This window comes from Solea senegalensis, linkage group LG3, assembly GCF_019176455.1.
Source record: "Solea senegalensis isolate Sse05_10M linkage group LG3, IFAPA_SoseM_1, whole genome shotgun sequence".
Lineage (NCBI taxonomy): Eukaryota > Metazoa > Chordata > Actinopteri > Pleuronectiformes > Soleidae > Solea > Solea senegalensis.
In genome coordinates, this window is record NC_058023.1 from 8,600,514 (window position 1) to 8,612,540 (window position 12,027).

General features: G+C 42.7%; 1 protein-coding gene across 1 annotated transcript in view; it reads right to left on the minus strand.

Annotated features, from left to right (window-relative positions):
• fgf11a (fibroblast growth factor 11a) overlaps positions 1-12,027 on the minus strand; it is a 64,872-nt gene that overhangs the window by 615 nt on the left and 52,230 nt on the right. The window contains exon 5 of the mRNA XM_044020796.1: positions 1,209-1,407. Within this exon, the coding sequence (XP_043876731.1) occupies positions 1,209-1,407 (199 nt within the window). The remainder of the gene's footprint in view (positions 1-1,208; positions 1,408-12,027) is intronic.

Consider the following 12,027-nt stretch of genomic DNA (forward strand, 5'->3'; position numbering starts at 1 on the left):
GGACCTTCATTCTCATCATGTCTGCTTTGTGATGCTCTGTTCTTTTTAATTACATATGAAGACAATTTTATCCATTATTAATGAACGCTCTGACACTGGAGGTGCACCTCGGTGTCGTTTTTAATCTTTCTCTCTGATTAATGGGAGTGAGACTGAGCAAGGCAGTTGTTTATTTATAACTGATAGTGTGTTTATGCACAGGCTGCAAAGTGCCCTAATGCTCCCAAACTTCAATTAACTCACCAAGCTTTTGTAGCATGACTGCTCTTTTTTTGAAGTGTGCAGAACAAAATATGTATCGTTAAAATGAATTGATATTCCATTAAGTAATCACATTATTCTCTCCAACCCCAGTAAACACTAAGATCAAAAGGTAATGTAATAAAATAAAACACAAGTGGAAGGATATCATTTTCAGTATAAGTTTAAGTATTTGCCCCAAATAAACACGTTTATGTAATGTAATGCATGTAAATGTTTCTATAAAACAACTGATGTTTTTACACACACACACACACATATATGTATATATATATATATATATGTATATACATATATTTATTTTTTTATTTTGTTTCAAACATAACAAAGTGTGTGACACCTGAACCACAAATTCATTAACAGACGCTTGTACATAAACCCTGTGTGGATCGCTGTTACCATGCAAATACTGTGAGTCAACAGTACATGACAGATTAATTACAAACCAAGAGACCAGCGTGACTTCTGAAGTTAAATTGCACACTTTACGTGGGTTTGTACCAAAAAGTTGATATTTCTTTACACGGGGGCCTCTTACAAAATGACCTATTACAGTAAATGCATAATAATCAACAGTAGCAGATGCTTGAGTGTTGTGCTCGAGTTGTTTTCAAGAAAAATATAATGAGTATCAGCTGCTCTGTTTCCACTAAGTGGTACTTTGGCAATTAGCTCGCCAAAGAGTGGCTTGGAGCAGTAAACCCTGATTCGAACCCTTGTGATGTGACCATGGTAATAATAGAGAGGATCTTGTATTTTGAGTTGTTTCGTCTGCGCATGAGGTTTGTTTATCGCAAGGAGAAGATGAGCTTGGTTTGAGAACACTGTTTCTCTGTGTTTGGTCGCCCGACAGAAAGGTTATGTCACAGCATTTGACAGTAGGGAGCGAAAAGAAGGAATCTATTGCTTCTGTCTCTAAAGCTGCTGAGACGGGAACTGTGTTGTACCTTCAATGAGTTTGGGCAGGAAGTGAGCAGCTCCCTTGGTTTTCTTGACGCGGTTCCCTTTCATGACCTGTCCGTCCCGGTTGATGCCGATGTACCACGCCCGCCCGGACTGTGTCTGCCTGTACAGGATGGACGAGTAGGTCACGTAGTAGTTCTCAAACACGCACTCCTTGAACTTACACTCCGGCGTGAAGTGCTCCTGTAACACACACACACACACACACGGCACCCACATCAGGACGGAGCAGTACAGTAAGACTTTTATGTTATTTGTCCTTTTATTCATTTATATGTTTACTCTTCACTTTGTATAGGGCTCAGCTGGGAATGGCAGGGAATGGGCCCCACATTTCATTGTGACAGGGTTACAAACTGCACACACACACACACACACACACACACACACCAATTTACCATATGGACAGAGTTGTTCCTGAGTTGGGACGCCATAACTCAGCTGGTTTAGTTTACCTGTAACAAACAACAATCAACCGAAATCCTTCACCTTCTCCATAGTTTAACGACCTCGCTGTTGGCCTTCAGCTCGTGCAAACATACTCTCAGACTCACACACACACACACATAGCTCCGCATTAGACAATATGTCAACATCAGGACACTCCACCCGTGGCCCCGATCTCTTTCTCGTTACAGCGCTCACATATTCCCTCTCTATCTCATATTCTGCCTCTCCTCCACTTCATTCCCTCCATCCCTCCGTCATTTGGTAACCTTGTCAAGGAACAAACCAATTTGCAGGATTGATTTGGAGCCTTGATATGACAGGTGAGCAGAAAAGGCCTGAATAAGGAGTTTGCTTTCTCTTTCCCTCCTCCTCCTCTTTCCTCCAACTCCTCACCTTCTATCTCTTTTCTCCCCCCCATCTGCCACCACAGCCACGGGTCCTTTACATCTGCCTACATCCATTGTACCGCACATAAACAAGCTAATTACATTGACTGCATCACCCGTTCTTTAATTACACATCCATTCACTTAGGCAGCCATTCATTTCCTTGTTCACCTATTACTTTGCTCTAATATCACGGGGGTGGTATCATCGACTGTGTTTGCACTGCAGTCTGCTTTTGTCTCATCTTTTCTGCTCTCTTTCTCTCTTTCTCTCCAAGTGTGTGTTCAGACTGAATAGAAAGTCTCGTAAAGCCTGATCACCAGGTATCGCAACCCCAGACAGCCATGCTCGAAGTTCCTCCATTGTTTAATTACATAAATTAAACTGTGTCTTACCATCTGAGAAGTGTGTGTGTGTGTGTGTGGAGGCCGTACCATTACCAATCATTTTAAAATCAATCCGCAAACAAATGGGGAGCCAGTGAAGACAGTGGACCTTGACAGTAAGACAGTGCAGACTGTTATATGTTCTTATAGGTTACAAAATAAAGATATGTTTAAGTTTTATCTCAACTAGGATTCATGTGGCAGACAGAGCAGCAGATAAAACAGCAGTGATAAAACCTCACAATGGCATAAACTCTATATTTTTGACTGTTTGAAGTGACAGAAAACATGCAATGCTTATGTTCTGTATTCCCTCAGTACGTACTGAGCTGTCCAGGTTTATCCCAGTAGGGATTTTGAGACTTATTTTAAAAGTTCTCTCAGTGAGATGACCCGTATTGATACAGGTTAAAAGGTTGATAGAGAAAATACGAGCTGCTCAGAAAACACGACCAGTACGAGAAACAACACGAGTCTTTATAATCCCATCTTGTAAGACACACCTTTAATATTTCATACCATCTGATTTATTGTAATGTTGCCACACTGACTCAATCCCCAACAGCAACACAGGAACACTTGCGTGCAGCTTGCGTGCGTGCATTAGTATGCTCACCTCTTCACACGGCACTGCACAGAAACAGGATCATGTGTTTGTGTTGTGCTCGGGATGTGAGGGACTTCTACTTTTCCTTCCGTCAGAAATGATCACAAAATGAAATGCTGCTTTGGCCAGACGCCACTTTGCAGGCACAGAGGCACAATCAGCATCGCTGCTTTATAGGCCAACGCATTGTGAAGCACTCGTCTGTGCATGCACATAATTCCCGAGCAGACGCACAGGAAAGGAAACACATGCATGTTTGTTCTGATGTCACTCCGACCACTGACTCTCTCTTTACTCAGCACAAGGAACATCTAACAAGCCGCTCAGTCATGTGTCGAGCCTCCAGCTAATGAAGACAATGAAAGTCACCGGTCGGCTGAGTCAAATCGCCCTCACTCCCTTCATCTGAAAGACCAACAGCTCTTCATAACCAGACATGCAGTTCCTTTTGTGTCCAGCAGGGGCTGCTACAAACACACAGGCAGTCGTCAGCCTCTGTCACTGCTGCTGCTGCTGCTGCTCCAAAATGAACTTGTATCCATTCACCACTCCATAATACTCAGCTTTCCCTAGAGGATCTTGTTGATCATGTTGAAAATGATCGTGTCGAACAGCCACTAATGCAGACAATGACTTATTTCAGTACTGCTTTGTGCGGTGCGGGATCACGGGAGCTGTTGTTTTGTTTGTTTCTCAATCGGAACCAAATATTATATGGACAAAAAGAGACTAAAAACAACAACAACAACAGAACAAAAACTCACTAATCAAGGCATATAAGACCAGAAATCATTTAACAATAATGTAATTCAGAAAATAAGAGTGGTACGCTCGCATAACACTGTTTGATTAACTCTTAGGTTACTAACTGTGAACCTCCTGTGCGTGTGTGTGCGTGTGCGTGTGCGTGCACGTGTGTGTACATCCACTCATGCATGTCTGCTGTTGTGATAGAGAGACATGACAGATCCCTCTTATATCAGTGGGAGGCCACTGGGCACCAGCTGACACACTCTCTCTCACACACACACACACACACACACACCAACAGTGACTGATGGAGTGGCTGTCTCCCTCATCAGTCACAGACAGAAGAAGAGCACGAGGGGTGGAAGGAAAAAGAAGGAGTGGCGGGGGGAAAAGAGAGGACAAAATGAAACGAGGGATAGAAAAAATGGGGGAAAATATAAAGCAGAGGAAGCCTTTGGGACGGTACAGCGGGATTACATGTCCCACAATGACATGCGCTCACGCCGTCGTCTCATTTCCATCCATTGACACCTAAAGACATTATTCAACTTCTCGCACAGGGACATGGCCGTCATTAACCACTGAGCCTCCCATGCACTCAGTTGGGGGGGGATTGATTCTATGTAAGACCTCTTTGAAAAGTCAATAGGCATTAGGGCAGTAAAAAACCTGGATTAGACCTTGATTGGACGAGCGACGCGGCAACGCAACCGAGTGTGAAGAACTTAGAGCGACTTAGAAGTTGCGATTGGGCAACTAAAGGTTAATCCAGGGGGCTTCAAATCCAGAGACACTTATCGACCACGTCCCAGAGGACAAATGTATTTCATAGTGTTGTTAGGTCACCTGTGTGTGTGTGTGTGACGGTTGTGTGCTGGATTCTCGTAAATGATTCGCAGCATTTCCACGTGTCAGCATCGACACCTGATCATTACAGAGGGTCACGTGACTTCAGTCAAGTTTAATTTAAGAGTAAGAATGAAGTGGAAAAGAGGGAATGCAGTAATCTTGTAGTGTAGTATTTAAAGTGAGGCGGAACTCTGGGCAAACTTAGACAAACCTGTTGTGTTTTGTAGTTCATAAACACGTCAAACCTTTTATTACATATCAGGGAATTCATATTTATACTATTTCTAAGTACCAAAGCAAAAGCAGCTTCTGCAGCAGAGTGGACATTGAAAAACATTTCTACTTGGTTCTACTTTCCACATTCCGTCCACGAAACCGCTCCCACCTGACAACTCAGGCAGGTAGGAACCAAAAACATGTGGGGTGTAAATAAAACAAAAGTTCACATTAAAATAATCACATTTACTATTTATGTACACATATAGATATATATCAGTTTACTAGTCAAGATATAAGATATTTAATATGTTCTATATAATATGCAATGCACAGAACTATTATATTTAATAGCCTATAAGAAGATATAATAAACTTAATTTGTAAATGTCTGCAACTGAGGGCATCATACATTATTATAAATACAAAGCGATATATACCGTAACCAAGGTCACACTGCAATAGTCCGTCAATTTTAGAACCCCTGCTCAAAAAGCATCCATCTTGCCTTTCATATGACGGTGCCACATCATTACAAGAAATTCATAATTGAATTATTTATAATAATAGGGTTACAGGCTGCCATCCGTCTGGGTTTTAGCTGCAGGTCTGACCTGTGTTCACCTGACAAAACAGTGATTTAAGCAGGTAGTCGATTCATGCGGCTTTAAACAATAAAGTATTTAATGAAATCCTTCATCTAAATCGCCACAAACTTCACATCAGTCCGTCCGTCTGTCACATCACATCGTCAGCTCCTCCTCACTCTCTCCTCTCGCTTCTGTCTCTTCACAGTCTAATAAAACAGAAGCTGTCATAAAAACATCCTGCAGGGGGAAACATTTTAGGGGATTGCCGAGGTTATAAAAATATATTGGACTCATCATGAATCGAGAAATGTTTTCTTTCTCCCGAAAGCCAATGGGCTTTTTGCAAGATGTAGCTTGAGTTTGTGACACTTAATAATGAGCACAAACGGAGAATTCTTATGAGTGTCGCCTTCTCCCCCAATAAAGCTGTGCTCTAAGTTGAAATCAGAACAGCAAAACAACAACGGGGAGGTTTTTATTTACCTGAAAGTGCACAGAACAAGGCGAGCCTGACAAAACCTGATTACGATCTGTGCAAATGAGCAAGAAAACAACTTTAATTGAGGACAAACAGCTGAGGAAGCATCACAGGAGCTTGCAAAAATAATTATCTCAAGAAAGGAGTAATTATCACTGACTCGTTTATTCATGGACAACGTGTTGTCCCACTGGCATTCTCTGCAGTGTTATCATCAGCGATGAAAATCCAGTGTCTAAGCCATCACTCCGGTGTAGTGCCGAAAAGAGACTGCACGAACACTCTGGATTGGTTGGGGTTACATTCTTTGTCTTCTCAGCATGAACAGTAGAGGAAACCTGGTGCATGTACAGTGAATCTGGTCAATAAAAAAAAGAAAACCTCCACTTCTGCCACCGTCAAGTGAAAAGAAGCAATCGCTGTCATTCAGGCAACTTTCTCAAACCCCACATTAGAGCGTCAGCAGTAAATAGTCTTCTCAGTCTCTGAGGAGAGCAGGATTGTTTGTGGCTGACTTGTGTTACAGCTGGTAAGCAGAGTTGTTAGAAATGTTTTTCTGGCAAAAAAAAAAAGAAGAAAAAAAAGGGCCCGTGTCACATTCACTGCAGCTCTGTGTCAGACTGAGTGACAAAGCCACAGAGAAAACCCGTGATTGAAAGTTTCTGAGCTATTTCACCAAGACGAACCACAGTTTAATCTGCTCTTAATCTGTCACGGTCTCATATTAAAACAAAATGATCTTTACAGCTCTTATGAAAACACTTTTGCTCTCTTGTGCTACGATGCACTTGCACATCCAAGAATTTAGTATTTATTTACTCTGTCTTTCCTTTCACTGTTTAGTGTGTTTGTGGCACCCAAGAGCAAACCCACATGCATGCGTAATCCCATCAGTGCCTGCATTACTGGTACAGTGTGTTACCACAACCTTTACGCTAATTACACAGGAAGGAGAGAGGATTTCTATTCCGCCTCCAGATCTTGAGGTTTTTGATTCAAAAGCAGAGAGCAAGAACCAAAACAACAGGCTGAAAGTGCAAAGTGTAACACTGAGAGGAAAAAGTGATCATAAGTTCATCAACAGTGACTCTCAAACACCACCTGCATGTCACAAACCGTTGATTGCAGCATTTTAAAATTATACTCTGGGGAAAATAAATGTGACACTGTGATAGAGGAACGGCTTCCACACGAACTTTAATCTGTTCTCAAGGTTAGAAGCTGTTTTAGTTTAATACCTTACAGAGAGTGAAAACGATTTTAAATGATGCAACTATCACCACGATGCCCTAACTTAACTTAACTTAACTTAACTTAACTTACATGGACCCTAATGAGTGTTGTCTGCAGCCACTTTCTGGCATTTACAGAGACGCCCAAAGAGCGCTGGAGGTCGACCTACAAACACACACACACACACACACACACTAACCCAGTGCTCAAAAAGTCTGTTAAAGTTGTGTGGCACGGCCAAAATGTCCTCACAAAGATAGGTTTGCTCGACAATTGGTCAACCAAGCCTACGTACTAAAGACATGTATACACACACACACACTCCCTATCCCTAACCTCATCCTTAACGCGCACGTATTTACCATAGAAATGTAACCATTTATGTCAAATCTAAATGTAATATCTGGAACACACGCCTTCATGTTGTCTGGCTGCACAAGAGGATGAGTAAACAAGATTTAGGCATGAAATAAACCTCTGACACAAATGCACACAGACAAATGAGAGGAGATGAAACACACACACACACACACACAGACACACACACGGTGTAATGAGAACAGCTGGAGAGAGTCCAAAGGGGAAGAAGCAAAGGGGGAGGGACGGTTGTTCTCTGCTTCTCACCTTGACTCTGTCAGACCCTCGCTGTGCATTTGGGGATTTTCCAAAGGGAGCCAGAGATAACCTATGTCACCTCTACACTACCTCCTTCATCTCCCCTCTTTTCTCCTCTTTCATCTCCTGGTTTTGTTCACCGTGTTCTCTCTCCTCCGTCTCTTATATTTCTTCTCATTTCCTTCCAAAAGGGAATGTGGCTGCTTTTGTTGCTGCGCAAGAGGACGTGCGGGCAGTGTGTGTGTGTGTGTGTGAGAGAGAAAGTGATAGGAGGATTTAAGTGTGTGTGAAAGACTCAGGAAGGATAGCAGAGGTAAGGAAACAAGACTGCTGACTCAAACAAAAAGAGACAAGCAGTTTCTGATTTAGTGGGTGGATGAGGAAGGTCAGGGGACAGGAGATGGAGGAAAGAGGATGTGTGTGTGTGTGTGTGTGTGTGTGTGTGGGTTGAGGTGGCTGACTAATTGCCAGTTTGGCACCTATCAGGTGTGTCTGGGTGTGTTGGTTTGGAAGTGGCACAATGCAATACCACACGTCTATGCTGTGTGTTATTACGCGAGGCTATTATTGACTAGCGGTGAAATCCCCGATAACAACAGCGGGAAATTGTTCACTTTCAGTCCTAATGCAACAACAGACAAAGTTAATGCCAAGCAAATGAATGTATAGCGGAGAATTAAGCAGAGAAAGATTTCCCAAAGGAGCTGGCGGCGACTAAAGCACAACTCAATGAATGACAGACTCCCCATTAATCCCAGAAACAGTCAAGTGAATGCTAATGTTGCACTGTTTGTCAAACGTTCTGGTTTGAATTTTAACATCTTCATGTTTGACACTTTCAGCTTATTATTGCAGTGGCCCCCCAAAAAAAAGAATCTTACTGTTAAAATATTCCTAAATTGTCCATGATAAACACGTAAGGGAATAATTGACAAACATAATACACAGTTATATTTTGAAACAAAAGTCATGGAACCAAAACCTGGTCAAGATTAAGATTTAAATTTGTATTGAGAAGGTGTTTGTTCACCCTACGTCTTTCACATGATGCAAGGACTTTAATTTGGGGCAAAAAAAAAAAACCCAAAACAATTAACAAGCCGTCCTCATTGTTCCACTTACTGAGTGACCTATAAAAAAACTCACTTTGCAGTGTTTTGCTAAATATACAAATGAGTTGAACTTGTGATAACAACACATACAGAGAAGAAGAATCATTGTAGTAAACTGATAGAGCTGCATGAAGAAGGAGGGCAGATGGACTGACTGTGTGTGTGTGTGTGTGTGTGTGTGTGTGTGTGTGTGTGACACACCTCCTCCTCATTATTCCCTTGTTGGCTTCACCTCTGCACCTACCTTGACTCATCCCTCTGTATTCTCCACCAACGGCCCACAAATCTGAATCAAACACACCGACTGAGAACCAGAGCGCTCACTTGTGATCAGCTATAAACAGCATTAATTCTGTCTCAGTGATTTAAGGTGAAACAAAAGGGTTTTGGAGGTTTTGGTGTAAATCTCGGGGTGAAGGAGAAGGTTGACGGTTGCCAGGTCTCTGCTGCATGTGGCTGTGACTGTGTTTGCGAGTGGCTCGGCAGAGGTTAATGGTAAGGGGAAATTCCTTGTCATGGCTCTATTGTCTCATGCACTGGGACCCACTTACCTGTGGGCACCTCCTGAAAATTGCTTTCCGATAAAAATAGCGCTCAGCCGTGGACCTGGCCCACTTTATCAGTCGTGTGTTCTGGAAAAGCCTCCGGGTGGAGAGATGGACGGTAGTGGTGAGGGAGGCAGGAGGAGTGGGGATTGGGTTTGGGGGGGGTGCAGGCGTAGTGTTGTAAAATGTAGTTTAGGCACACACACACATACACACACAATGAAGCTGTGGACACACTCTCCACATCCACACAAACACACACATGTTCAGCCAGGTATAAACAATCTGACAGAAGCAGGCAGACATAATTGGGCCGACACCCAGGACCGGTTCTGGCTAAAATCTCTGCTGTTAACAGGGGAAAGTTGAGCAAAGTAAAACTTTACTCTGCTGGATGACTTTGTGGATTTGCAGTGGGAGGAGCAACCCACACAGGGAGGAAATGAGGCAAAAATATGAATATTCACATGTAGTTTTTAGGGGATGGACCAACAGCTGCCACACGTGTGATTTCTTAGTTACAGTAACGTTAAGAGTTTGCATATTTAATCAACCGTGTTTCACAAATTGGTTTACATCATACTGTACTAAATCACAAGCTAATGTTTCCCTACAGGTGCATTTTTAAGGAAAACTAGGTATACAGTTTTCTTTGTGTAGTGAGGAGTGGAAGGAGAGGGGGGAATCAACACAGAATCAGATTTCCATATCCGTGTTTTGATCTTATCCTGGACATGTTTTGGTTGCTAAGAAAACTTTTACTTTGAAGCCTTGAGATTGACAAATCTGAAACTGTCAATCACATTGCGTCCAATCATATGTGTTGTAGCCTACTTTATTTTGTTTTACTCTAAATGGGAGCATCAAAGAGACACAAAACTAGTAATTAAAAACATTATCTACTCCTATCTACTACTCTATCTTTACCCCCTGGTGGCTATTGAATGAAATGTTACCTCCTGGTTAGACTCGCCATGGAAAAACTGGAAGACAACATCAACTTTTCTTATCTAGTCTATGGATTGGAACAGACCGGAGTGGGTGCATTGTTCTGAGCCGAGTTAACAAGCTTGCTGACAGTTAGCATGCACTTGGCAGCCTTGTTAGCCGGGAAAGCTTTTCCTCTTTAGCGAACCTCTATTAAATGATGCTATGTACACTCCCAAGAACACAACGCTAAGGGCAGTAACTGTCACAGTGCAGAGGAAAAAACAGAAGGAAACTCAGAGTTAATAGCATTTCCTGGCTGGCTGTCGCAGTAAACTTCGCCAATGTGGTTCACCAATGACCTGTGAGTTTTCGCTTCATCACCAAGCATGGAGAACTAGGTTTCTGTGATGACTGTGCTTCTCTCTGTTGTCCTATACCTTTTTATTTGCTTTCCCTTGCTTGTTCCCTCCCCTCCCCTGCCTGTCCTCCTCTAAGCACTCCACTGGGGACTCCTTTAGAGAGGCACCAGCTGCTAAATAGGGAACACCTCTGCTCACATGACCAACTTGTGTGAGATGGGAAAGACGGAAGGAAGCAGGGAGAGCAAGGGAGATAGAGAGGGGGTATAGATGTGGGACATCAGGGGGGAGAAGGAGGGGGACATGAGGGAGGATTTCACGTCCACCTAAAACTGACGCAACACAATAGCCTTGCTGCATTTTGCAACGACTTACAGCCGCCTCAATAAGCTGAGAGGGCAGAGGCCTGTTCTGCATTCTGATGAGTTCTGACAATCCACAACCTCCCTCACAAGAAGACCAAAGCATACACAAAGACATTTGCATGATAACTCAAAAGGGACCAAGTATAAATAGAAGACACACAAGTACACAAGCTTTTTACTCTAAATGAGTTCCTGTGATGTGATGCAGTCCTTTATAACTTTAATGCGGTGGCATTCTGCTGCCATGTCTAACAAAACCAGTTAATTGGGATGGATGGTCTTTGGTGATACAGAAAGTTACCACATTTATCATCATGCTGCGTTGTATAACAGGGAGCGGGTCCTTTCTCCGTGGAGACAGGCAGGGAGGAAGTGTGTTAAAGGGAGGGTGTGTTTGTGTGCATTAAGTTTATTGGTTTTCCAGCAGTGCCATCGTGAAGACTTTAGTTTGCAGGATCTGTGCAAGACCGAGAAAATACTGTATTGTACCATTTACTTGTGAGAACATCAGTCTTTAATGATGATACACAAACCTGACCTATACTGTTCTGTTCTCAATCTCATTCTGAGACATTGTGTGTCTGTTTCTGCCTTTTGATTGATTGGCTGCAACTGACATGATGAGAGCAGTCAGAGTGAACCAACAGTTGCGCATCATTTGGGAGTAACAGTTAGGAAATAGATTAAGTTAATGAGTCGACCTGTGGTGGGGCCTATTTTTGTAGCGGCACAACAAACAGCACTCCAACGATTTCTAACATGCCAAGCGACGGAGTGTGAGAATAATCTCTCTCAGATTTCATCAATCTAAAGGGCAGATAAAGCAAAATGATTCTTGAGAGTCAACATATACATTTAGTGTTTGAAACAGGAAGTAACTGTGCTTAAATCCCCGCAGCCATCTGAAGATACAGTGTGACTGTAATTTAAGA